This window comes from Bos indicus, chromosome 7, assembly GCF_029378745.1.
Source record: "Bos indicus isolate NIAB-ARS_2022 breed Sahiwal x Tharparkar chromosome 7, NIAB-ARS_B.indTharparkar_mat_pri_1.0, whole genome shotgun sequence".
In the NCBI taxonomy this organism is placed as follows: Eukaryota; Metazoa; Chordata; class Mammalia; order Artiodactyla; family Bovidae; genus Bos; species Bos indicus.
In genome coordinates this window covers 27,249,806-27,273,436 of record NC_091766.1, presented here as the reverse complement: position 1 = coordinate 27,273,436, position 23,631 = coordinate 27,249,806, and the positions used below count along the sequence as shown (strand labels likewise).

The following is a 23,631-nucleotide window of genomic DNA, read 5'->3' as shown; positions in this document are numbered from 1 at the left end:
TCAGACTTTCATGTAGTCCATGAAGCAGAAGAAGATGTTTTTCTAGAATTCCCTTGCTTTCTCAATGATCCAATGAATACTGGTAATTTGATCTCTGATTCCTCTGCCTTTCCTAAACCCAGCTTCTACATCTGCAGGTTCTTGGCTCACATACTGCTGAAGCCTAGCTTGAAGGATTTTTAGCATAACCTTCCTAGCACGCTAAATGAGCACAATTGTCTGGTAGTTTGAACATTCTTTGGGGAAAAAAACTGACTTTTTCCAGTTCTGTGGCCACTGCTGAGTTTTCTAAATTTGCTGACATATTGAGTGCAGCATTATCTTTTAGGATTTGAAATAGCTGAGCTGGAATTCAACCATCTCCACTAGCTTTGTTTGTAGTAATGCTTCCTAAGGCCCCCCTTGACTTCACACTCCATGATGTCTGACTTTAGTTGAGTGATCACACCATTATTGTTACCTGGGTCATTAAGACCTTTTTTGTACAATTCTGTGTATTCTTACCACCTCTTCTTAATCTTTTCTGCCTCTGGTTATGTCCTTACCATTTCTGTCCTTTATTGCACCCATCTTTGCATGAAATGTTCCCTTGATATCTCCAATTTTCTTGAAGAGATCTCCAGTCTTTCCCATCCTATTATTTTCCTCTACTTCTTTGCATTGTTCATTGAAGAAGGACTTATCTCTCTTTCCTATTCTCTGAACTCTGCATTCAGTTGGGTACCTCTTTCCCTTTCTCTCTTGCTTTTCACATCTCGCCTTTCCTCAGCTATTTGTAAAGCCTCCTCAGTCAACCACTTTGCCTTTTATAATCTCTGTTTATAAAAATACAGCACTGTGACTTACTGGAAAGCATCAGAAAAATGAGGTATTTCCATCCTCGGTGGTCTTACTTAAAACTGCCTTCTAGTTGGTAGTTTTTGTCTTGTTTAGTTTTATTTATTAATCTCTCTTTCCATGGAAAGATATGAAAGGTCTCTGCTATCTTTATTTTCATTGTATTCTGGTTGTTATCATAGACCATACTTTTTTTTTTTTTTTTTGCCAGTGTCTCTGTCACCTGGTCTTTATTTCCATTTTTCCACATAAAAATGAAAGTTGTGGCAACGGCTAAAAGTGCCTTGAGTATAGGCCACATCTAAACACAGCCAAAGGGGTCAAACGGCAGCAGCTGAGTGTCTGCAGGTGTAGATTAATGCATAGCTGTCAACTGCCATCCATTTAGAAACTAATCAGTCATATTTCTTTCAGTGGTCATGTGCTATCAGAACCTTATTCCTGTTTGAACATAAAGTGCAGACATAACTACTAGCAACATTTTTAAGACTGACTATAGGTAGCTCATATCAGGAAGTGGAATTCAGTGGAAAAGCCATGACTGAATCCTGCCTTCAGACAAGTGTAGGTTGCCCCCTCCCACCAGCATCTGTGGTTTCACACTGACAAGTTCTAGGGAGGGCATGAGCGCTCCACTTTTCTGCCACTTTCTACAGACTTCTACGGCCCCTCTCCCCGTCATGGTTTTACTTATCTTCTGGGTCTTGAAGGCATTTGAGTTTGTGACCCATGCTCTAGAATTTCAGCAAATCTCTGACACAGTTTCTTATAATAAGGAATGAACTCAATATCTTACGTAAGAACTCAGTCAGTACTGTTTCCACTACTTCAGGGCTGCCTCCCGTAGGCTAGTCATTGCTGCCTCTATGAAACAACCTTAACACCAGGTGATGGCAGTAGTGAATCCACGCTTTCCCTTCTGCTTCCAAAGCATTATAATTGACTGCTTTCCTCCCTCTTTCATTGGTTAGTTAACTTTTCAATTACGTATATTTTCTCTTCCTAGCTACGTATTGGAGCAAGGACCCATTTCTTTAAATATTTTTGTATCACTCACTGCAGCTAGCATGGAAACTTGCTGATAAAATATTGTTGATTGAGTGAATATTAAGAAATCTTCTCTATTTAAAAATATGTCCAAAGACTGCTGACCCTAGGACTTCCTTTTGAAACATTTTGTCCTGAGTTAAGCATTGCCCCCAGTTAAAATCCAAACCAGCCTGGGAAACAGTAACATTATGTTTAATTAGTTGTAGTATCTGTGCTGATGAGACTTTTTTATTTATAAGGAGCAGAAACTACCTTATAGGTTGCTGCTAGGATAGAAGTTTGGTAATGGATTTTTTTTTTTATTGAAGTATAGTTGGTTTACAATGTTGCCTTAGTTTCAGCTGTACAGCAAAGTGATTCAGGTTTTATCAATAGATTCTTCTATTACAGGTTATTGTGAAATGCTGAATATAGTTCCCTGTACTAGACAATAGGTTCTGGCTGTTTATTTTACATATAGTAGTGTGTATCTGTTAATCCCAAACTCTAAATTTATCCCTTACATGTCCCCTTTGGTAACCATCAGTTTGTTTTCTATGTCTGTGAGTCTATTTCTGTTTTGCAAATAAATTCATTTGTATCATTTTTTAGATTCCACATATAAGTGGCATCATATTTGTCTTCCTCTGTCTGACTTCATACGATAATCACTAGGTCATGATAGGTTTGATGAATCCATCCACTTTAGTATAAATTACCTTACCTAACATCTTTCTAACATAACTGCAACACAAAAGGGGTACATAAGGGGAAACATAAAGGGAAAAAGAGAAACATGTATACTGCACTATTAAAAAAAAATTAGGAGGGAAGCTGGGTGCAATGCACTGTCAGAATTGTAACAAGACAACACTTGGAGCCAGGGTGACCACCTGCTTTGGTTTGCCCAACCCCAAGAGGTTCCTGGGATGTGGGGCATTCAATGCTAAAAATTAAGGATATTCTGGACAAACTGGGATAAACTGGTCATTTTGGTAGGCACCAGTAAAATCCTACTGAAATATACACTTTGTCTAATAATTTCAAAAGTATGCTTAGAGTCAGTACTGCACACAGAGATGCAAAAACCTACCCCTGACCGGTTATCAGCTGGTTAGAGCAAAGTGCTAACAAAAGCAAGGCTAAAGGTTTGATTTCCCAGGAAACTTTGCTCTCTTCCACTATCAGAATCTGCGCACTTCACTTAAGGCAGTCATTCTCCAATGTCACTGACTAATCACAAGGGGAACAGAAGAGAGAGAATATAGCTCCTTTGAACTAAATCCTTCCCTGCCACTAGTGACACTGGTGAAAACCTGATGTTTTTCTTGTGAGGAAACATTAAGTGATTGACGATCTGAAGATCATCACACAGTAAATTAATTTTCCCTCCTGCTATTAGTGGGTTTCCCTGCTGGCTCAGGCGGTAAAGAATCTGCCTGCAATGCAGGAAAACTAGGTTTGATCCCTGGATCAGGAAGATCCCCTAGAGAAGAGATTGGCAACCCATTCCAGTATTCTTGCCTAGTGAATCCCATGGACAGAGGAGCCTGGCAGGGTACAGTCCACTGGGTTACAAAGAATCGGACAGGACTGAGCAACTAACACTTTCACTTCCACACTTTTAGTAGGGTTATAAATGACAATAATGATAATATGTAGAATATTCTCCAATATGATTTCCTTCTAATCTAGTGAGAGACACATTGTTGATATGCTTGGCAGGGTTGGGATCGCCTGTGGTTAGACAGCCAGCATGCAATGAATGGAGTCTCAGCCCTTAACTCCTAGTGTTTTTTTGTTTGTTTGTCTTTATTGTCATCACCATTTTGATACTAAGTACAGTTTTCTATAACAGCAAAATACATAGCCTGAATGTTGAAGCTCCCCTAACTTTGAACGTATCACTTCCATAAGAACTCTAGAGCTCTGCAGGTCCCAGAGACTCAGCACCACAGCACACAGCCTCCTGTGTGTCTTACCAAACATGGGCTATTTATTTCCTATACGTGTAAAGGTGTCAAGCGCATTCCCTGCCCTTTTGATCAGACTCGGGAGGTTAAAGAAAACATTTCTGCTTTTAATGTTTCGTTACTGCCTGTCTCTGCATCTCGGTCTTTTAAGTCTTTGAGTTTCCATAGACGTTTCTGCCTAAATCCAGAGTCATATGGTGTTCCTATTAGTAAACTGAAAGCTGAGTCTGCCAAACATGTTTATTTCTCCTTCAGAGCAAATGTGGGTAGGATGAAAACCACTCCATGTTATACTTACATGTTACTCATTAACTGGCTTCAAAAAAAAAAAAAAAAATCACCTCAGCTAGATTAGGAGTCATGTGAAGAAAGAGCTTCCTGCAATGCAGAAACCGAACAAGGCTGAAACTCAGAGATTTTCACATTATTGGGGAGCTTCAAAAATGAGCCCTTGAGTTTACTTCTTGAGTTGGTGATTGACAAGTGTACAATGGTGAAGAAAAGGCTCTCATCAGGCAATGATACAATGTTCCGGTCTGAGATTCCAGGCAGCCCAGGCAAGTTGGGTGCAGAGGCCCAGAACAGCATTCCTGACAGCCCCGGCTCAGTGTTTCTCAGGTGGGTACATCCTCTCTGCCCGCCCCTGACCCCATGGCTTTGGCCACCCAACAGATACTGCTTGGAGAGCTCCTTCCTCATCCCCAAAGGGAGGACTCTGCCAAAGAGAAAGAGAGGGCACAGCCCAGGCCCCTGGGCTGGTAGATTTTAAGGGAGTACCTAGCAAAGGATGTGATTTGTTGAACAAATAGAACTCTTATCACCATGAAGGGACAATAATTGTTGTTGACTTGTTAGCACTATTTAATACGTACCGGAAAACTCGCCAGCTATGCGGTTACTTGATTCCTGACCCACTCTCAGGTTCATAGTAAGTGAAACCAAATTGTTGTTGGTGGTGGTGCGGTGGTTGTTGTTTGGTCGCCAAGTCATGTCCAACGCTTTGAGACCCCATGGAATGTAGCACTCCAGCTTCCCTGTCCCTCACCATCTCCCAGAGGTTGCCCAAGTTCATGTCCATTGAATCAAACAGTTAAACCAAAAACCTCCCTTTGCTGTCAAAATTATGGTATAAGTATCAGAATATGCTGTGTGCTTAGTCATTCAGTTGTTTCCAACTCTGTGTGATCCCATGGACTGTAACCTGCCAGGCTCCTCTGTCCATGGGGATTCTCCAGGCAAGAATACTGGAGTGGGTTGCTATGCCCCCCTCCAGGGGATCCAACCCAGGGATCAAACCCAGGTCTCCTGCATTGCAGGCAGCTTCTTTACCATCTAAGCCACCAGGAAACCCAAGTATCAGAACAGTAATTATTAAAATATCAAAACAGTTTCCTTCTTTGGAGCTTTCTAAATTAAATGTTAAAATAATACTGGCTGTGGTCTGGTCCTGCTACTTACTGTAAAACGATTTATAGCAGCTTTGACTAGATTCAGAACATATCTTTTTTAGCTATAATTGTTAATACCTACATGAACACCACTCTGATAATTTATATTTTTAATGAAAATTCATTTATCTACTCTTCATTCATTTGTCTCAGAATAATTCTCCAGCAACTTATACAATGGGGAAACCAAAAATCCATTACAAGAAAGTTTTTCATCCAACTTTTTTAAAATTGAGGTTTAGTTGATTTACAAAACTATGTTAGTTTCAGATATACAATGCAATCAAATTTTTACAGATTATAACTCATACAACCTTGGTGTAAATTTTTTAATGGAGGTGATGTTGGTCTATAATATTATGTTTCATGTTTATAACATTTTATTTCTACTTCTATATACATTACAGCATGCTAACCACCTAAAATTTACTTTCCATCTAATGTAAATGTTAATGTAACTTCCATGTAAAGTAATCAAGTCAAGGTAGAAGAGGAACCTCCACATCTAAACTTCACTTTTGCATAGCACCGTATCCAGAAAGTCAATCATCTGATTTATTTTTTAATCATTTTAAATCATTTATGCAAAAAAGTACTCAAAATTATAGCTTTTAAAAATTAAATAGAAAATAAAGAAATCCCACTAATAGCATTCACATATTAGACTGTCAGTTTAGGAAGACAAATTCATTTTTTAAAAGTTTTTGACATCAAGAGCCTGAATTTACATAAAATGTTTCTCAATACATCTATTTAAAGTTAGTTTAATTTTTTTATCCATCAATAATATAAATCTACCTTACTTGCATTATAATTGTTTGAGTAAGAGTACAATTCTAATTGAAAATGTAAAACTCTTGGATTATTTCCATATTTTCCTGAAATTTGTTTCTTTAATTACTTTGCCTACCCAATCCTTCTTTTACATTGACTGTAGTGCAAACTCTTCTTGTAGCTCAAGATCTAAACAGGAAAAATTAAATTAAATGTATAAAACTATTAAAATGTATAAAATATGCAAAATATAATTTAAGTAAATATAATACATATGACTTAAATAAATATAGATAAATGGAATACTAATAAAATAAAAATCTAAATCAATCCATATTTAAGACATTTTTAAAAGAGCCCAGGCCTATTTTACCTGCATCTTTGAATATTCAAAATTAAATCTATATATTAGTATATGTAAGGGTTTTTTTATGTGTATTGGAACCTATCTTAAAACATTATTCATACCTCCGAATATTTTGGCTCTAGAATTTTAGTCTAGTTGAAAGATCTACTTAACATATTGTGTATAAAATCTTTTAAAATAATTTTTTGAAGCACTCAGTCATGTGTTGGTTAATTATTTGAGGTCAAAAATCAGATAGAAACCAATAAGGACCTACTGTAGAGCACAGGGATCTATACTCAAAATCTTGTAGTAACCTATAAGGAAAAAGAATCTGAAAAAAATATACGTATACATATAACAGAATCACTTTGCTGTACACCTGAAACTGACACAACCTTGAAGATTAACTATACTTCAATTTAAAAAAGAATCAAAAAAGATAAACACTTTCCTTTACCTTCTAAATAAATGTTGGGAATTTATGTGGCTGTTGTATTATCCCATTATCTTTCCCATGAACTAAAGCTAATCAAATGTACCCTCAGATCAACAAACTACTCAAACAGACACATAGAATTTATGCAGTTTTTTCATTCAATCATTCAGTTCAACAAAGATTTATTGACTAAGTATTATATGCCAGGCTATGTGGAAGACATAGCAAGTCCAATCAAAAGCAAGATAGACCTAGTCCCTGTCCTCATGAAAGTTATGAGTTTAACATTGAACATAGGCAAAAAAAAAAAAACACTATGAATTAATGCATATATACATGCATAATTTAAATATTAATGTATTATTATAGGAAACAATTACAAGGCAGAGATGGAGAATAAGATGGGAAAAACTAGTTTAGATGAAGTGGCTAGTCAAGGACTCTCTGAGTGATATTTAGGCTGACTTTGAGGATGAAAAAGCCAAGCACAAAATTACTGGAAAGGAGCAAGTTGCTCTGAAGTGGAGAAGACATGTGTCCTGAGGAACCACAATGGGCACCTGATGAAATCAGATAGACAAGCAGAGGATAAGGAGTTTAAAATTCTACTCTAATTGATGTGGGACACCACTAGAAGATTTAGGGGAGTATCATGATGTGATGTTCCTTTTTGCCCTTCTCTGGATATTTCCTGTTTGTTGCTCATTCAAGCAATGCTCCATCTTGCCCAGGTGTCCGTCGTGTTGTGCAAGAGTGTCTCCAAGGTTCCTACCTAGGAGAGGAACAGTGGGGCATTTTATGGACATGATTAACTTTACTCATTAAGTCAAATTCCATTTCAAAGTACTGTGTCATTGATGCTACCACCAGCAGTTATTCTGCTTCATCAACATTGCCATTATCTAAATTTTCATTTTTTTCTAATCTGGAGGGTGTGAAATGGCATTTCAAAATAAACAGTTTTAATGTGCATGTCTCTTATTAAGACAAGAGAAGCATCTTTTCAGTATGTTTATTGGTCATTTTCATTTCCTCGTCTTTTAAATTACTGTTTATGAATTTATGACCCTTTGGGGAAGCAGAAATGGAGAGAGATTACTAATTTTTCCTTATTTTTAGATAGCTTTTGAAATACTCCCAATACTGATCTTTTGTTAGCTTTGTATGTTGCAAATGTTTTATTCCAGCATATGACTTGTCTGTTCAAGTTGCCTATTATGTCTGAGCTCTTATTTTTAACTTATTAGTTTGTTTTTTTTAAATTGAGGTATAGTTGACTTACAACATTTCAGGTGTACAGCATGGTAATTCAATACTTTTATAGACTGTACTCCATACAAAGTTACTATAAAATATTGACTATATTCCCTGTGCTAAACATTACATCCTTGTCAATTATTTATTTTGTACCTAGTAGCTTGTACCTTTTAATCACCTTGACCTATTTTGTCCCTGACCCTACCACTCTCCTCTCTGGTAATCACTGGTTTGTTCTCTATATCTGTGAGTCTATTACTGTTTTGTTATATTTTTTCATTTATTTCTTAGATTTCACATATAAGTGAAATCATACATTCTCTTTCTCTGACTTATTTGATTTATTTCACTAAAAATAATGTCCTGCAGGTCCATTCCTGTTGATGACAAAATTTCAATCTTTTTATAGTATATGAGTAATATTCTGTTGTATATATATACCAAACATTTATCCATTCTTCTGTTGATGGACACTTAGGTTGCTTCCATATCTTGACTTTTATAAATAATACTGCTATGAACACTGAAGTGCATACATCTATTTGAATTAGTGTTTTTATTTTCTTTGTATTAATACCCAGGAGTAAAAATACTGAATTGTATGATAGTTCTATTTTTAAGTTTGTGAAGTACCTCCATACAGTTTTTCATAGTGGCTGTACCAATTTACATTCCCACCAACAGTGCATGAAGTTTCCCTTTTTTCCATAGCCTCACCAATGCTAGTTATTTGTTGTCTTTTTGATAATAGCTATTCTGACTGGTTGTAAGGCAATATCTCATTTTCTTAATAATTTGCACTTTCTGTAATTTAAGAACTCCTTCCACTCTGAGGTTATAAGAATGTGCTTGTGTATTTTCCTCTAAAAATATGTTTTCTTTTCAAACTAGGATCCTTTATGTATTTGGAATATATTTTTGTTTCTGGTGTGAATTAAGGCATCATCTAATCATTTATAGGGATAATGAATTCTTCCCTGATGGCTTAGACCATAAAGAACCCATCTGCAAGGCAGGAGGCCTGGGTTTGATCCCTGGGTTAGGAAGATCCCCTGGAGCAGAGCATGGCAGTCCACTCCAGTATTCCTGCCTGGAGAATTCTATGGACAGAGGAGCCTGGCAGGCCACAGTCCAGGGGGTCACAAAGAGTTGGACATGACTAAGCCACTAAGCACAGTACAGCACATGTATTTGGAATTATTTTTGTTACTGCTGTGAATTAAGGAATCATCTAATCATTTATATGGATAATGAATCCTCCCACCTTATTTATCGAACAGTCTTTCCTTCCCCATTAATCTGCAATGCAGCTCTATCACACGTTGCTGTCTTCATTACTGTCACTTACAAGGAAAGTTTTTTATCTGATAAGACAAGACTTCTTACCTACTTCAGAAGTGATTTGCTACTTTTGACCCTTTGCTCTTCCATTTAAATTTTAGAATGTGGCTTGTCAAGTAAAGATTTATTTTAAAAGTTGAAATTGCAGAAAATCTATTGCTCAATTTGAGAAAATGTGACATTTTATGGTGTTCAATATATCTACTCATATACATGATGGGGCCTCCATTTATTACATCTTTAATATCCTTTGATAAAGTTTTAGAGAATTCTTCACAGAAGTCTTGCACATCATTTGTTAGACTTATTCCTAGGTACTTTACACCTTTGTTGTTTTTAGAAATTTTAATTGCATTTTATTTTGTTGATGTTGTACAGAAATATAATTGAATTTCTAAATGGATCTTATGTTCCACATTCTTGCTAAATCTTATTAATGTTAATAATCTGTAGACTGTGTTTTTTGTAGACAATAATATTATTTGAAATTAAAAAAATTTTTTTACCTTTCTGAACTTTAGTCCTTTTAAATCTTTTTTATTTAATTATACAATAAGAAACTCCATATAATGTTGAATATAAATAGTAATTCCAGGCTTTTTCATTTTGTTCCTAATTTAAAAGGGAATGCTTTTATTTCAGATTTTATCAACTTTTCTGAGGTTAAAGAAAAACCTCTTGTTGAGGTTTTTTAAAAGGTTGTTGAAACTACTGAGTGCTTTTCCGGCCTCCACTAAGATAATCCTCATTTGAAAATCTCTGGCACTCATAAAGCATATAGCACTTCATCTGAAGTTCATGAGAAGTCATCATTTCCCAAAACACAGAACACTGGAAGGTCTTGAAAAACACAAATTGCTTTAATCTTCATAAATAGACTGGAAAAGGCTCGGATGAATTAACAGTTCGATAAACTAGTCATTCAGCAAATAAAAATCAGGTATTTTTAAATTAGTTTTTGGAGATTTACTATACAAATTAGCCATTAGGTCTATTGCTTTTAAAAAATGTGTTTCTCCAAAATATTTCATTTTAGATTGTCAGTCTATTTCCATTTTAGACAAAGATGAAAGTTGCCCAGTGAAGCTAATGTGTTAAAAGGAGCGCCATGGGCTTTGAGGGCATAAACAAGGGCCAGGATGACAACAAAAGAGGGCAAACATGGGGCAGTTCCGAGCTGGAATGTGAAACTAGGATAGACCCAGTGCTGGGCTATGGTTTGGGGAACCACTCCAGGCTGCAGTGGACGATGAACTTGGTAGGTTCAAAACAGCCTTGAGTCACTTTCACTGTGCCCCCTCGTAGTGGCTCCAACGACTCTGCTTCCAGTCCTCTGCTCATCAGATGTCATCAATGAGTGGTAGAAGAGATGTTGACCCTTCTTCCTTTCCACTCTCCCCTCCCAAGAGCCTTGCTTTTTCTTAGCCAGTCCCATTTCTGCAATTAGGGAAAGGATAGAAGACTATTTGGTACTTGAAGAACAGGAACACAATAGATACTATACCTTGATCCATTTTTACTAGGTAAGCCCCATGGCCTCAGCTCCTGTTCACAGGAGTTGAAGAGTTAAGAGTGATATTTAGAAGCTAAAGGGAGGTTGAGTTTTAGGAAATGAGCTTCCTTCTGCAGGAACAGGGGTGAAGGCTAGCAATCAAAGAAAGCAGGACTGTGTTAAGGGGAAAGATAATAGTGTCCTGAGTACGAGGCAAGTATTTCAGTGAATGGAGTGAGGTGAGGTGGGGTCAGGTGAGCAGGTGAGGGCAAGATGGCAGGATCAGTGAACTCTGCTGGGCCTTGGGGTACAATGATGTAGCAGAAGTTAGAATGAGGAGGTGACATACAGAGGAAGAGGCCTCTTTGATGGAAGAGTTAGAATTTTCTAAGAAGAAAAGAGAACTCCTCAGCACTAACATTGCCAGAAGAGGAGGGACCTACAGTCTCCTTCCCAAACTGTGCCAGACACTTCCCTACTGTCTAATGATTCTCACAATACGCATGCTCAAGCCTATTACCAGGCTTTTGTAAATGGAGTAAGTCTGAAAATTCCCATTCACCTTTCCAGATGCACCTCCTGAAAGGTTTAGTATAACATCAAAGCTCTTCCCTTGCCCCCTTACTTCTGCCCTCAAAACTAGAAGCCTTTTCTTATTATCCCATATTAACTATGTATCAGAGTGTATTGTCAAAAGGGAAGTATTTATTATGGTTATATAAAAAGAAAAGAAGCTTAATCTTCTACCTTCACTTATTTGGGCCCTTCCAAGGCCCTGGGAATGTCCCTAGCAAGATATTCATGTAGTTGTACATTTTAATAAACTTTTCAGATAATATTTTAACTACAATTATAATTGCCTTCTCTTCATTCCAATTTTCTCTCTGTTACATGTCCCCTCCAGTCAGGTAGCCAAGGGCATTTTTGGCACTGTGAACTAAGGGGAAGTTGTTTGGAGATACATTTAATTAGAGATAGGGGAATATATTTATGTGATTTGCCATCATTTCTATGTGCTAAGTTATCACTAGTCCTCCTAGCTTCCAGGAATACTCCACTAAGCAAATTCACCTTGCTTGGTGACACAGAAGTGCAGGAACAGGGACTACGCTGGTGGTCCAGTGGCTAAAACTCTGTGCTCCCAATGCAGGGAGCCCAGGCTTGAATCCTTGTCAGGGAACTAGATCCCACATGCCACAACTAAGAGTTCACATGCCACAGTGAAGATCCCGCATGCTGAAACTAAAACCTGTGATGGCCAAATAAATAAATAAATGTTAGAGGGGGAAAAGGTGCAGGACCCAAGATGATTCCATCATATAAACATGTCCTACAAGTGCCATGCATCAGAAGCACGTAGGTAATAGAAGAGAAATTAAGTTGGAAATGTACAGAGCCAAAGGTTGTCTCCGGCAAGGTCTTCCCATCATCACACATGTAAATTGTAACTTCTGGGTTCTGTTCTCACTAACACCAAGTCAAACCAGAAATTCTCTCTCCTGTTATGACTTGATGCTTCATAATGCAGCTGATATAAGTATACCGAATTTTATTTATGCTCATTGCACAATTTGTCAGAATTCTTTATGGAGCACAAACCCAAGGTAATACTAAAAGCAGCCATTGTGTCTGTGTATCACATAGTACATCTTGCTGCTGCTGCTGCTGCTAAGTCACTTCAGTCGCGTCCGACTCTGTGCGACCCCATAGACTGCAGCCTACCAGGCTCCCCGTCCCTGGGATTTTCCAGGCAAGAACCCTGGAGTGGGTTGCCATTTCCTTCCCCAATGCATGAAAGTGAAAAGTCAAAGGGAAGTCACTCAGTCATGTCTGACTCTTCGAGACCCCATGGACTGCAGCCTACCAGGCTCCTCCACCCACGGGATTTTCCAGGCAAGAGTACTGGAGTGGGGTGCCATCGCCTTCTCCGCTTAGTATGACATTATCAAGAACAGGTTTGAAACTGTCTGAAAATGTCTAACCTATTGATAAAACTCATGGCTTCCCCGGTGGCTCAGATGGTAAAGAGTCTGCTGGCAATGCAGGAGTCTCAGGTTCAATCCCTGGGTCAGGAAGATCCCCTGGAGAAGGAAATGGCAACCCACCCCAGAATTCTTGCTTAAAAAAATCCTACGGATGGAGGAGCCTGACAGGCTACAGTCCATGGGGTTGCAAAGAGTTGGACATGACTGAGTGACTAACACTTCCAATTTCAAACTTTTTCTAAAGACTGTATTATCTCTAATTGAAAATTACAAAACTTGTGCCATATGAAAGGATCAACAAGTACCAGTTAAAAATAAAACAGCATAGAATATGTCAGGCAGTTAATTTATAAGAGTGTTACATTAGTTTTTTGGATTTGGAGATATTGATGGAGTTTGTCAGCTATTTCTAAACTAATAACTTGACTTCCTTTCTCTTTCTAAATATATATTCCCTTTCATGCCTAATTTTTTTGTTCCTAATTTCTCTTAAAGAAGACCCTAAAGTAGTATAAGCCTTCGATCCACAAACTCCTGATATACTCCCGATTGACATACTCCTGATTCGAATTGTTTCTGTATCTGTGTTCTCCAGGAGATCTGAGCCTTTTAGTCTTAAAACTTCATGTAAATCTATGGATATGGATAAGTTTAGCTTAAAGTCCCACTTTCATTAAGAGTTTTTTTGTTGTAACAGATTTTTAAAAGTCAGACTCATTTCCATGCCTTCATCTCTTTCCTCCCCTCTCTATCTCTTTTTCCCTCCCTTCCTCCCTTCTACCTCTCCTCCATGTTTAACCAAATAAAACCAGCCAAGGGTAACTGATGTGGAAATTCTAGGAGTTTCCTCCATGTGTATCTATGTGGGGCTGGATGAGGGAGATTGAAAGCCCTGCCAAGAAGTACATAAGTAATGAGTAACTGTTTCTACATAAGCCAGCAGTAACAATAATAGTCTCCTCTATTTGCAGTGTGGCACACTCAAGGGAACTTTTTAAAGATATGACCTTATAAACTTTGGTGGCTTTTTCCTGTGATAGATGGATTATGGTTACTCTCTATGTTGCTTAGGTGAGGAAAGCAAGTAACAGAAAAGGAAGAGAAGTTTTATGTTGTTGCCATATGGCAAAACTGAAGCAGTGAAATGAGTTCATGCAGTGAATAGGCAGCCAGTTACAAAAGCAAAATAGTTATCCAACTTCATTAACCAATTTATTCACCTGGCTTGGCTCCAATTATTTGGGTTACTTCCAAAAATCAAATCCAAACTTCAAGGGTCATTTCATTCAGTTTCTTCATGGTGATTTTTACAACCCCAGAGGGGACACTGGTTTCAGAGACAGGCATAATTCTCTGTTTGAAAAAACGAAGTTAAGAAGACTTTTCTGGGATTCTGATTTTTACATTTAGTCCTTTTATGATCCTGTGAGTTTCAGTTAAATTTATGTTAAAAGACAATGGTATTTGCTCTATGTACTTTTGAGCAATAACAAAAGAACAAGTATGGTGGGTAATTTCATTTATTAGAAAGTTATAGAATACTTTCTAAGATGTCTGGGTAAGGATGCTCTGTCTAGGGAGTATTGCCTGGTGTACATCTGGTTTCATCACTTTCTAAACTGTGTAATTCCTCAGTGCCTCACTTTCCTCAACTGTAAGACAGAGATAATCATAGGATTGTGGAGAGTATTAAGTGAGATAATACAGAAGGTGCTTGGCACACAGCAAATGTTCTGACACTAGCTGTGATTATTATAAGGCAATGGGAGAGTAATAATGGTGATATTCACTTGTCACCTAGAGCTCTTAGAGGCTAGGAACACATCCTTGTCTCTGTATCCCTAGCACCTAGCACAAAGAAGAAACTCTATGATAAGGAGAGACTCCTGTGGAGTAAAGAAATGGCTAAAGAAGGGATGGGATGGGGAGCGAGGTAGGAGGGGGGTTCAGGATGGGGAACACATGTACACCCATGGCTGATTCATGTCAATGTATGGCAAAAACCACTACAATATTGTAAAATAACTAGCCTCCAATTAAAATAAAAAGAAAAAATTAAAAAAAAAAAAAAGAAAGAAATGGCTAAAGAGTCAGATCCTATTTCCAAGGGACTTCAGTTTCTGCTGGAGACAGACACACACTCAGACAACCATAAAGGGTAGGGAAGGTGCATGTACCTTGAAGATTATTGACTGAACTCTCCAAGCTATAATTTCCCACAGCATATTTCCTGTTAATCTCAATGTTGCAATACTTAGATCTAGAAATAAACTACACATTCAAAATGTTTGTGGGACAGAATAAACTTTTCCTAATGTGGAAGTCTCACAGCTGCCAGGATGATCCTGGAGGAAAAGAAACTTTTACTTTATTCCCTCCAACAAACCCAAAGGGGCAGAACAGGATGCCAAGAACAAGCCTCACTCCAAGCGTATGTGTTCAGTCATGTCAGACTCTGCAACCCCAAGTAGCCTGTCAGGCTCCTCTGTCCATGGAATATTCCAGGCAAGAGTAATGGAGCGGGTTGCCATTACCTACTCCAAAGGATCTTCCCAACTCAGGGATCGAACCCACTATTGAATCTCCTGCTTTGGCAGGTGGGTTCTTCACCACTGTACCACCTGGGAAGCCTTTCTCACTCCAACCATGCTCCTGCAAAAGGAAAAAGAAACTTGGAAGCAGGAATGGTCGTATCATACGAGAGTGTTGATTTATCTCTGAGCATTGTCCTTTGGACTGTGAGGAGGGCACTCTGTGACCTGGTCGGCTTCTCTGTCACATCTCTTGCCCTGTTTGTATCCCAGAGAGATTACATTCCAGCTACACATGCTAATTCTGGGCCTTTGAACCTTCTTCTCTGCCTACAAGAGTGGGACACAACTGACTGACGAACACACACACACTGCCTACGACACACGGGCAGAGTCAAGTCTGAGCTGTCTTTCAAAGCTGGACCAGGTACCACCGCCTTCAGAAAGTCTACCCTGACCTCATCCCCCTTTCTCTGGACTTACATTGTACCTTTTGTTTACTTTCATTACTGCATTTATCACACACTCAATCTTACTTGTTGTTCAATTTCTGGGTTGGGAAGACCCCCTGGAGAAGGAAATGGCAACTCACTCCAGTATTCTTGCCTGGGAAATCCTATGGACAGAGGAGCCTGGCAGGCTACCAGTCCACAGGGTCCCAAAAAGAGTCAGATATGACAACTTAAACAACAACAATAAATAATACCAAAAGTCCATGTGCCCAATACACAGAGAACAAACAATACCAAAATGTCACAGTTTGGAACAGAGAAAGGTTTACTGCAGGACCATCAAAGAGACAGGTCAGTTATGACTTGAAAACCCCCAAGCTCCCTGAAAGTTTTCAGCGAAGCCCTTTTGTAATAAGTTTTGCAAACTTTTTGGTGTCACATCCTTCATTCTTGAGTTCGGGTCATGGTCAGGTAAGGATGTTCCCGTAAATCTCTATCAAATGAATGTTTTTCTCTGTTCTGACAAGAAAGGGCAAGATTCCAAGGCATAGTTTTCACCCTCCAAGGTCCCAGTCCTGGCTAAGGAGGCAGATATCAGTTGGCAGCTCCCTCAGGGCCAGGTTCCCAGACCCTGTCCAGCCAACTGGCCCTCAGGTCCTCAGGCCACCCAAATGATGGGAGCCAGGTCCCGAAGACTGCATCTTAAGCAAACGGCTCCTGCCATTAGGTCGCAGAGGCAGGGATCGGGGAGAGGCTCCACCGTGGCCCGACCAGCCTTGCTGAGGGCTCTAGAGCCCTGCAAAACATAGCTCTTAGCCTGTTCCCTGGGCCCGCCACCCCCAACCCCCACCCACCACTCACCTGCTGGCCCAGAGCCTGTGAACTGGAGGGTCTGGGGTAGAAGGCCAGGAATGGCCTCTTACATTGCTCTCTGTATGAAGACTGCCACTTTGCGCAGGCCCACCATTGATTCAATGCGCTCGCTAACCGGCGGCTCTTTGACGGTTGCTTGTGGGCAAGTCCAGCTGCGGCGCTGACCAATGACTAAGTAGGACCACGAACAGTCCCCCTGGCTCAGCGTTCAAGACTCTGCCTGCAACGCAGGAGACCCGGTTAGATCCCTCTCACTTTGACTTTCACAACCGTTGTCTGGTAACAGGGTAGGTAGGGGCTCTTGCACGGGTGATGCACAGGTGTGGATGTTTGTTGCTCAGTCGTGTCCGACTGTTTGTGACCCCATGGACTGGAGGCCGCCCGGCTCCTCTGTCCATGGGATTTCTCAGGCGGGAATACTGGAGTGAGTTGCCATTTCCTTCTCCAGATCTTCCCAAAGTCAACTAAACAATAAAACAATTCAATGAGAGCTAAAAACAGGGGGGTAAAGTAGATGAAGCTAAAAAAAAATACTTTTTTATTTATTTGAAACATGGAAACACTTGAGAATTTAAGATTCAAACTTGAAGAGCCAAGCAGCTGTCAAAGTATTTCATTTCTTAATTGTGACTGAAGTCCATGTTATGATGGTCTTAGAAAAATATGAAATAAGAATTTAAAAAAAAAAAAAAAAAAAACAACCGATGCTGGGCTAAGTAGTTTCCTCAAAATTACACTACTTTGTGTGGAGGCAGGGGGCAGGGAGGGATGTGATTATCTCTAGGGAAAAAAAAAAAGGTTCAAAATGTCTGTGTCACATGAAAATGAAAGGTTTTCCCAACATTGCTACCAGTTACAAGGTGAAACAATGTTCTATACTCAGGAATTCGACACTTTGGGCTTTGAATTTTGTTGTAAATTTGTCCAACAATGTTCTGTACTCAGGAATTCCACATTTTGGGCTTTCACTTTGTTGTAAATTTGTCCCAGCTTAGCTTCTTCTCCAGTAAAGTAACACTAATGACCCTAAGAAAAGAAGCTTCTTTGTGTCTGATACAAAATATTCTTTCTTCAAATTCATCTGCTGAAAAGAATAGTGGAAAGACCCCTAACAGGCTTCTGTGACATAGAGCAAATCACTGACCCTTTCTTCTTCCTCATCTCACAAAATGGAGAGATCTGTTGTGAATAAAGTTTTTCCAGACAACTGAGAAATTAAAAGGAGAAAAAAAAATCAGATGAGGTGATATATAAAGTTTAAAATTACAAGATCCTTCTGAGGAAAAAAAAATGTGAAGTACTCTTTTGGGGTATTTTATTCTTGTGGAATTTTTTTCAAATTTTATTTTAGTTACTATCTGAAGTGGTGCTTTATCATTTAGGCTAATTAAGCTGAAACTTTTAGGGCCTATCAGAATGAAGCACTTCTAATTCAATATTCATTCTTTGCACCTAATTTTGTAGTGCTTCTGAAAGAAGTCCTCCATATTGTTTAGGCTTTAGACCCTACAAAACTGAGCCTGCTGTAGTTGCTGAAGTTTTCAGTCAAGACTAATAGACATTATCATCAATATTTCATAAAAGCAAAATGGGAAATAATCTAACAGTTTAAAAAATCTATGCAGGAAGCTATTGTGATGGTATGAAAGGGTATTTGCAAAATTGGAAAATATGGAAATAAAACGTATTCCCTACACAGACATACTTTGAAGGAGACCATTCATACTGTCATACAAGATGACCACATTATATAATCCATATATACTACAGTATGTGACATATGCTTAATGTAGAATGTAATTTTAGAGTAAAACATAAAGGTGGTAACATCTTTAAAAGAGAGAAAGGAGTTATCAGATCTTTTATTTATATGCATTATTATATCCCACATCTGGGGAGTTTTGAAGAAGTAGAGGTTCCACAAATCCAAAAGCTACTCTACTAATAATAATTCTTCTCTGAGTTAAGAAGTAGCGTAGGAGAGTAGTTAAGAAGACCAATTCCTCAGCCAGATTGCCTGGGAGCCCACCTCATTTGAGTAGCTTGTCGTGTCTGTACTTCATTTGCCTCTCCTATTAAAGTGGGGGAAGGGTGATAGCACCTACTTCAAAAAGCCATTGTAAGGATTGAATGAATAACTGGATTTAAGTGCTTAGAAATCTGCCTACCATATATAAGTGCTACCTGTGAACTTGTATGCTCAGTCATGCCCAACTCTTTGCGACCCCATGAACTGTAGACCACCAGGCTCAGCTGCCCATGGAATTTTCCAGGCAATAAATGTTACTTAACACACCTTTGGCTGATTTCTAACTTTGGCTATCACCTCACAAATTGCTTTATCAACTTTATGAAATGTTTCATCTTATCCTACTGTCGTTCTCCCATTAATGATAGCATGTTGCCTCTAGATCACCTACTGAATTGCCAAATTTTTAGTCAGAAAGAATGTGTTATTCATCTTTGTATCCCCTTAAGTTTATTGGCTAGTCTTCTGGCCTTATTAAGGATGGAAGTAATCACTAAATATTTCTGAATTGCAACTTAACAAGTGAAATAGAAAATCGTGTGGCAGAGCTTAAATGTTTCGCAGCATAGGATTATTATGGGTTTTTTCAAAAGGGTTTTTAATATTTGCTAAATTTTCCACATTAAGAAGTATAATTATGCCAATTACTGAGCAAGAGTTGAACTTTTCGATGATGAATAAAATAACAAAATTTTAGGTCGAGTTGGTTAAACAGAAGATATTAAAAAGCTTCTTTCTCTTAAGTTATCAATAAGATATTTCTACTGGAAACTGCCTCATTTATTAGTCTAACTGCCACACAGGAGAAGCCTATTAAGATGGTTTTACTTTGAACTTTCCCCAATACCTGGGTTTTTCATAATAAAACAGAGTATGTTTTTATGCCCTAAACTACTCTGTTTATGTGAGCACTAAATGAATGGGTTAGTTCTAAAGTGATGTTGTAAAGTATGGAAAATATTTAATGGAAATATTGAGTGACCATTCTTAAAGTCCCTTACCTAAGTGACAGGTAGAGAGTTTTGTTCATTTCATAGTTGTATAAATGGCCCTAAATTAATGATAAATAATAAGAAACACATGCTGATGCTGACACCACAGTTTTTTGGGTCTAGGTCTCTTCTTTGGATCCCAAAGAGAAATAGCTTTGTTTATTCCTGAATTCAAAAGAAATAAAATTATCCCTACTGTGTGCCTATCAGGTTTTTCCATAGTGCTGGAAAACTATATAATAATAAGCAAATCTGCAGTTCTATGTAGTTTTAGCAGCCTATCCAAAATACACAGAAACAGAGTGATAGCTCTACTTCTACTTAGTAATTCTTGATTAGGTCCAGGCTCAGTTCCACCTTCTCTTAATAAAAATGACAATAGACTAGTGTATATTAGATACCTCCTATGTGCCAGGTACCACGGTAAACTCTTTTTGCAGTTTAGCTAATTCAAATTTCACAATGGCCTTATGAAGTAGTAACTACCCAATTTTGCAAATAGAAAGCTGAAGTTTGGAAAATTAAGTACTTATATTCCATGACAGATGAGTTGGGCTCAATCTTTAGATTTTAGGCGCATGCTCTTTCTATCTCGCTATACTCTAACCCCTTCCACTTTTAATCTCCTTCCATCATGGAGTAGCAGTACTGGCTAATGGGTGTGGACATTCTAAAGTAAGTGGGGTGATCTAAATCCCCACCAAAACTGGAGAATTAAATGTGACGCCAAAAGCCTAAGTTACAAAAGAAATAATAAATTGGACCCCATCAACGATAAATACCAAAGACCATCAAGAAAATGAAAACAATCCACAGAATGAAAGAAAATATTTATAAACTGTGTTTCTGATAAAAGTATAGCATCTGGAGTATATAAAGAATTTCTTACAACTCAATAATGAAAAGACAATTCATTTTTAAATGGGTAAAAGATTTGAGTAGCTTTTTCTTCAGAAAAGATGTATAAATGTCCAATAAGAAGTAATATGGTGATCAACATTATCATTCACTAGGAAAATACAAATTAAAGCCACAACGAGATGCCACTTCCCATCTAGTAGAATGACTATACTCAAAAAAGAGAAAAAAACAAGTGTTAGTGAGCATGTTTGAGAAACTGGAACCCTCATACACTGTTGGGAGTGTAAAATGGTACAACCACTTTGGAAAAAATTTGGCCGTTCCTCTAAAATCTAAACTTAAAGTAGCTGTGTGACCCATCAATTCCACTCCCAAGTATATACCCAAGATAACTGAAAACACCTGTCTAAGCCAAAACTTGAATATGAATATTCATAATAGCTAAAAAGTGGAAAAAAGCCCAAATGCCTATCTATTGATCAATAAAATGTGGTATATCCACAAGATGGAATATTATTTGGTATAAAAAAGGAATGAACTACTGTTACACGTCACAACATGGATGAAAGAAGTTAGTGACAAAAGACTTCATCATTCTATTTATATGAAGTGTCCAGAAGAGGCAAATCTATGGAGATAGAAAGTAGAATAGTGGTTACCAAGGGCTAAGGAAAAGGGACAATGGGGATTTACTACTAATGGTGACAGGGTTTCATTTTGAGGTAATGAAAATGTTCTGGAATTAGTGGTAACAGCTGCATAACTCTATATAATGATACTAAGACCCCTGAATCACATAGCCTTCAAAAGAATGAACTTGATGGTATATGACATATATCTCAATTAAGCTGTTATTTTTTTAAATGCTAGTGAAAGATTATAAGAAATCATTTATTTTTTTTGCAAGTTCATATTCTGTAAGTATAAAGTATGTAAATAAGTTTTCCATGACTGATGAATTGGCTTGTGCATGCGTGCTCATATCTGACTCTTCGTGACCCCATGGACTGTAGCCTGCCAGGCTCCTCTCCCCATGGAATTTCCCAAGCAAGAAAACTGGAGTGGGTTGCCATTTCCTACTCCAAGGAATCTTCCCAACCCAGGGATCAAATCTGCATCTCCTGCATTGGTAGGTGGATTCTTTAACACTGAACCACCCGGCAAGCTCTTTAAATTGGCTTCCTGACTTTTAAAAGGAATGACATGTTTTTACTGAACCAGAACTTCTAGATCAATATTTTCTTTATTTGACACTTAACTTTTTAAAAATGCTTCCCTTTTACCCTTTCACCAGAATTGTGTAGCATTAGGATAGGAATACAAGAGTACTATAAGAAAGGGGTTGTGTCAGAGGTCCCCCAGAACAGCCCACACTCAGAGATTCATATTGCAGGGAGATTCTTTACCATCTGAGCCACCAGGGAAGCCCCAGAAAGACTCACAGAACTCAGCATATGGTTGTACACGTGGCTAGGATTTATTACAGTGACATAGTAAGTTGGGCCATAAGGGGAAAAGATACTGGTGGAGTCAGGAGTCTGTGTACAGGATTCCTAATGCTCTCTCCCTCCCTGGGTTACAGGGAATGCATTCCTCCCCCAGCAACAAAAATGTAGCAACATGCTTATGATATTTCTGCCCAGAGAAGCCCATTAGAGATTCAGAACCCAAGGTTTTTATTGGCAGCTAGTCACTTAGGCACCCTCTGCCTAGTTCATACTCCAAATACAAACTCTCAGAAAAAAAGGCAGATGATCAGAGAATTCTATGGTGGTCCAGTGGTTAGGACTCGACACTTTCACAGCTGAGGGCTTTGATTCAATCCCTAGTTGGGCAACTAGGATTCCACAAGCTGTGTGATGCAGCCAAAAAAAGGCAGATGATAGGCATAAATTATATTATCTGTATATTCTAGGCTCAGTGAGGTGGAGAACAGTGGAAATACCCCAAAATCCAAATTCCCAAATGCCAACTATGAGTCAACCTTGCAAACAGGTCTTTCTTAGAAGTCTCAGACATGCTATGTTACCTCATCTCTGCACAGGAGTGGAAAATGAAGATCTCAAAACCAGCATCCCATGAAAATAGATTCTTGAGGGAAAGAGGAAGAGGATTAAGAGTTTTGAAATAGACTCAGAAGGATTTCAGGGCCAGGGGGACACTGTAAGCTTTGGTTTTCAAGTCAGAAGTCTATTGACTCCACAACCTTGGCAAGAAGATTGATTCACTAGTCTTAGGACCACTTAGGCCTGATCACTTTGAAGTAGTCCCAGGAGTTTCTAGCTTAAAGTCCTGTCTGTTACCACCATCATGGCCTTCCACTCTCCAGCCTTCCAAGTGAAAGTAAACCCCTGTTCCTTTCTGGGCACCTACATGTTCCAACAGAAAGAAGAATGTCTGAATTACAAACATTCTTTGATTCTTACCAAAAGGTAAGAATGGAATGCCCTGGCATTCCATAAAGAATCCTCACAGATGAACAGATGCTGAAATGGTTATCAGTAAGAGCAGAGTTCATGACACACCCTCGGAATACTTATCAGCCCAGCAGTTCTTATTAGCCCAGATGTGATCATCAAAGATGTAACCTTGAGGAATAAGCCCTATGCAGGAGGGCTCCAATTTAGTCCTTTTCTTTCCTGCAAATACTGAATAAGAATAATCTTCTATCTCATGGAAGTGTAGAACAATCTGTTGGCTGTTCCCGCTCTTTTTGGAACCAACTAACACCATAAATCAACTAGAATACGTCTAAAAAAGGAAGTGAAAGGGAAGTGAAAGGGAAGTGAAAGGAAGTCTTTTTTCCCAGGGCAATGAATTTCTATTACATAAGAATTGTTTAACTTTGACCATTGAGTTACTAAATATATCATAATGCAGAACTCAAAGTGCATGCAAGAAAGCAGGAAAGGACTCTCTGGCCACTTGGAAATACTTAGACATTCTACCTTCACCGTCCCATTTCACTCCCC

The 23,631-nt window shown here is 38.5% G+C and overlaps 1 protein-coding gene across 8 annotated transcripts in view; it reads left to right on the top strand.

Annotated features, from left to right (window-relative positions):
* The first annotated feature begins 4,205 nt into the window (after positions 1-4,205).
* The window catches only part of GRAMD2B (GRAM domain containing 2B), a 119,633-nt gene continuing 100,207 nt past the window's right edge, over positions 4,206-23,631 (top strand). For 4 of the 8 annotated variants that reach the window (XM_070793233.1, XM_070793232.1, XM_070793231.1 and 1 more), the window contains exon 1: positions 4,209-4,457. In XM_070793233.1, the coding sequence (XP_070649334.1) occupies positions 4,330-4,457 (128 nt within the window). In that variant the 5' untranslated portion in view covers positions 4,209-4,329. Of the gene's footprint in view, positions 4,458-23,631 lie in introns of all 8 variants that reach the window. The other 4 variants (XM_070793237.1, XM_070793236.1, XM_070793234.1 and 1 more) reach the window with 2 other exon arrangements.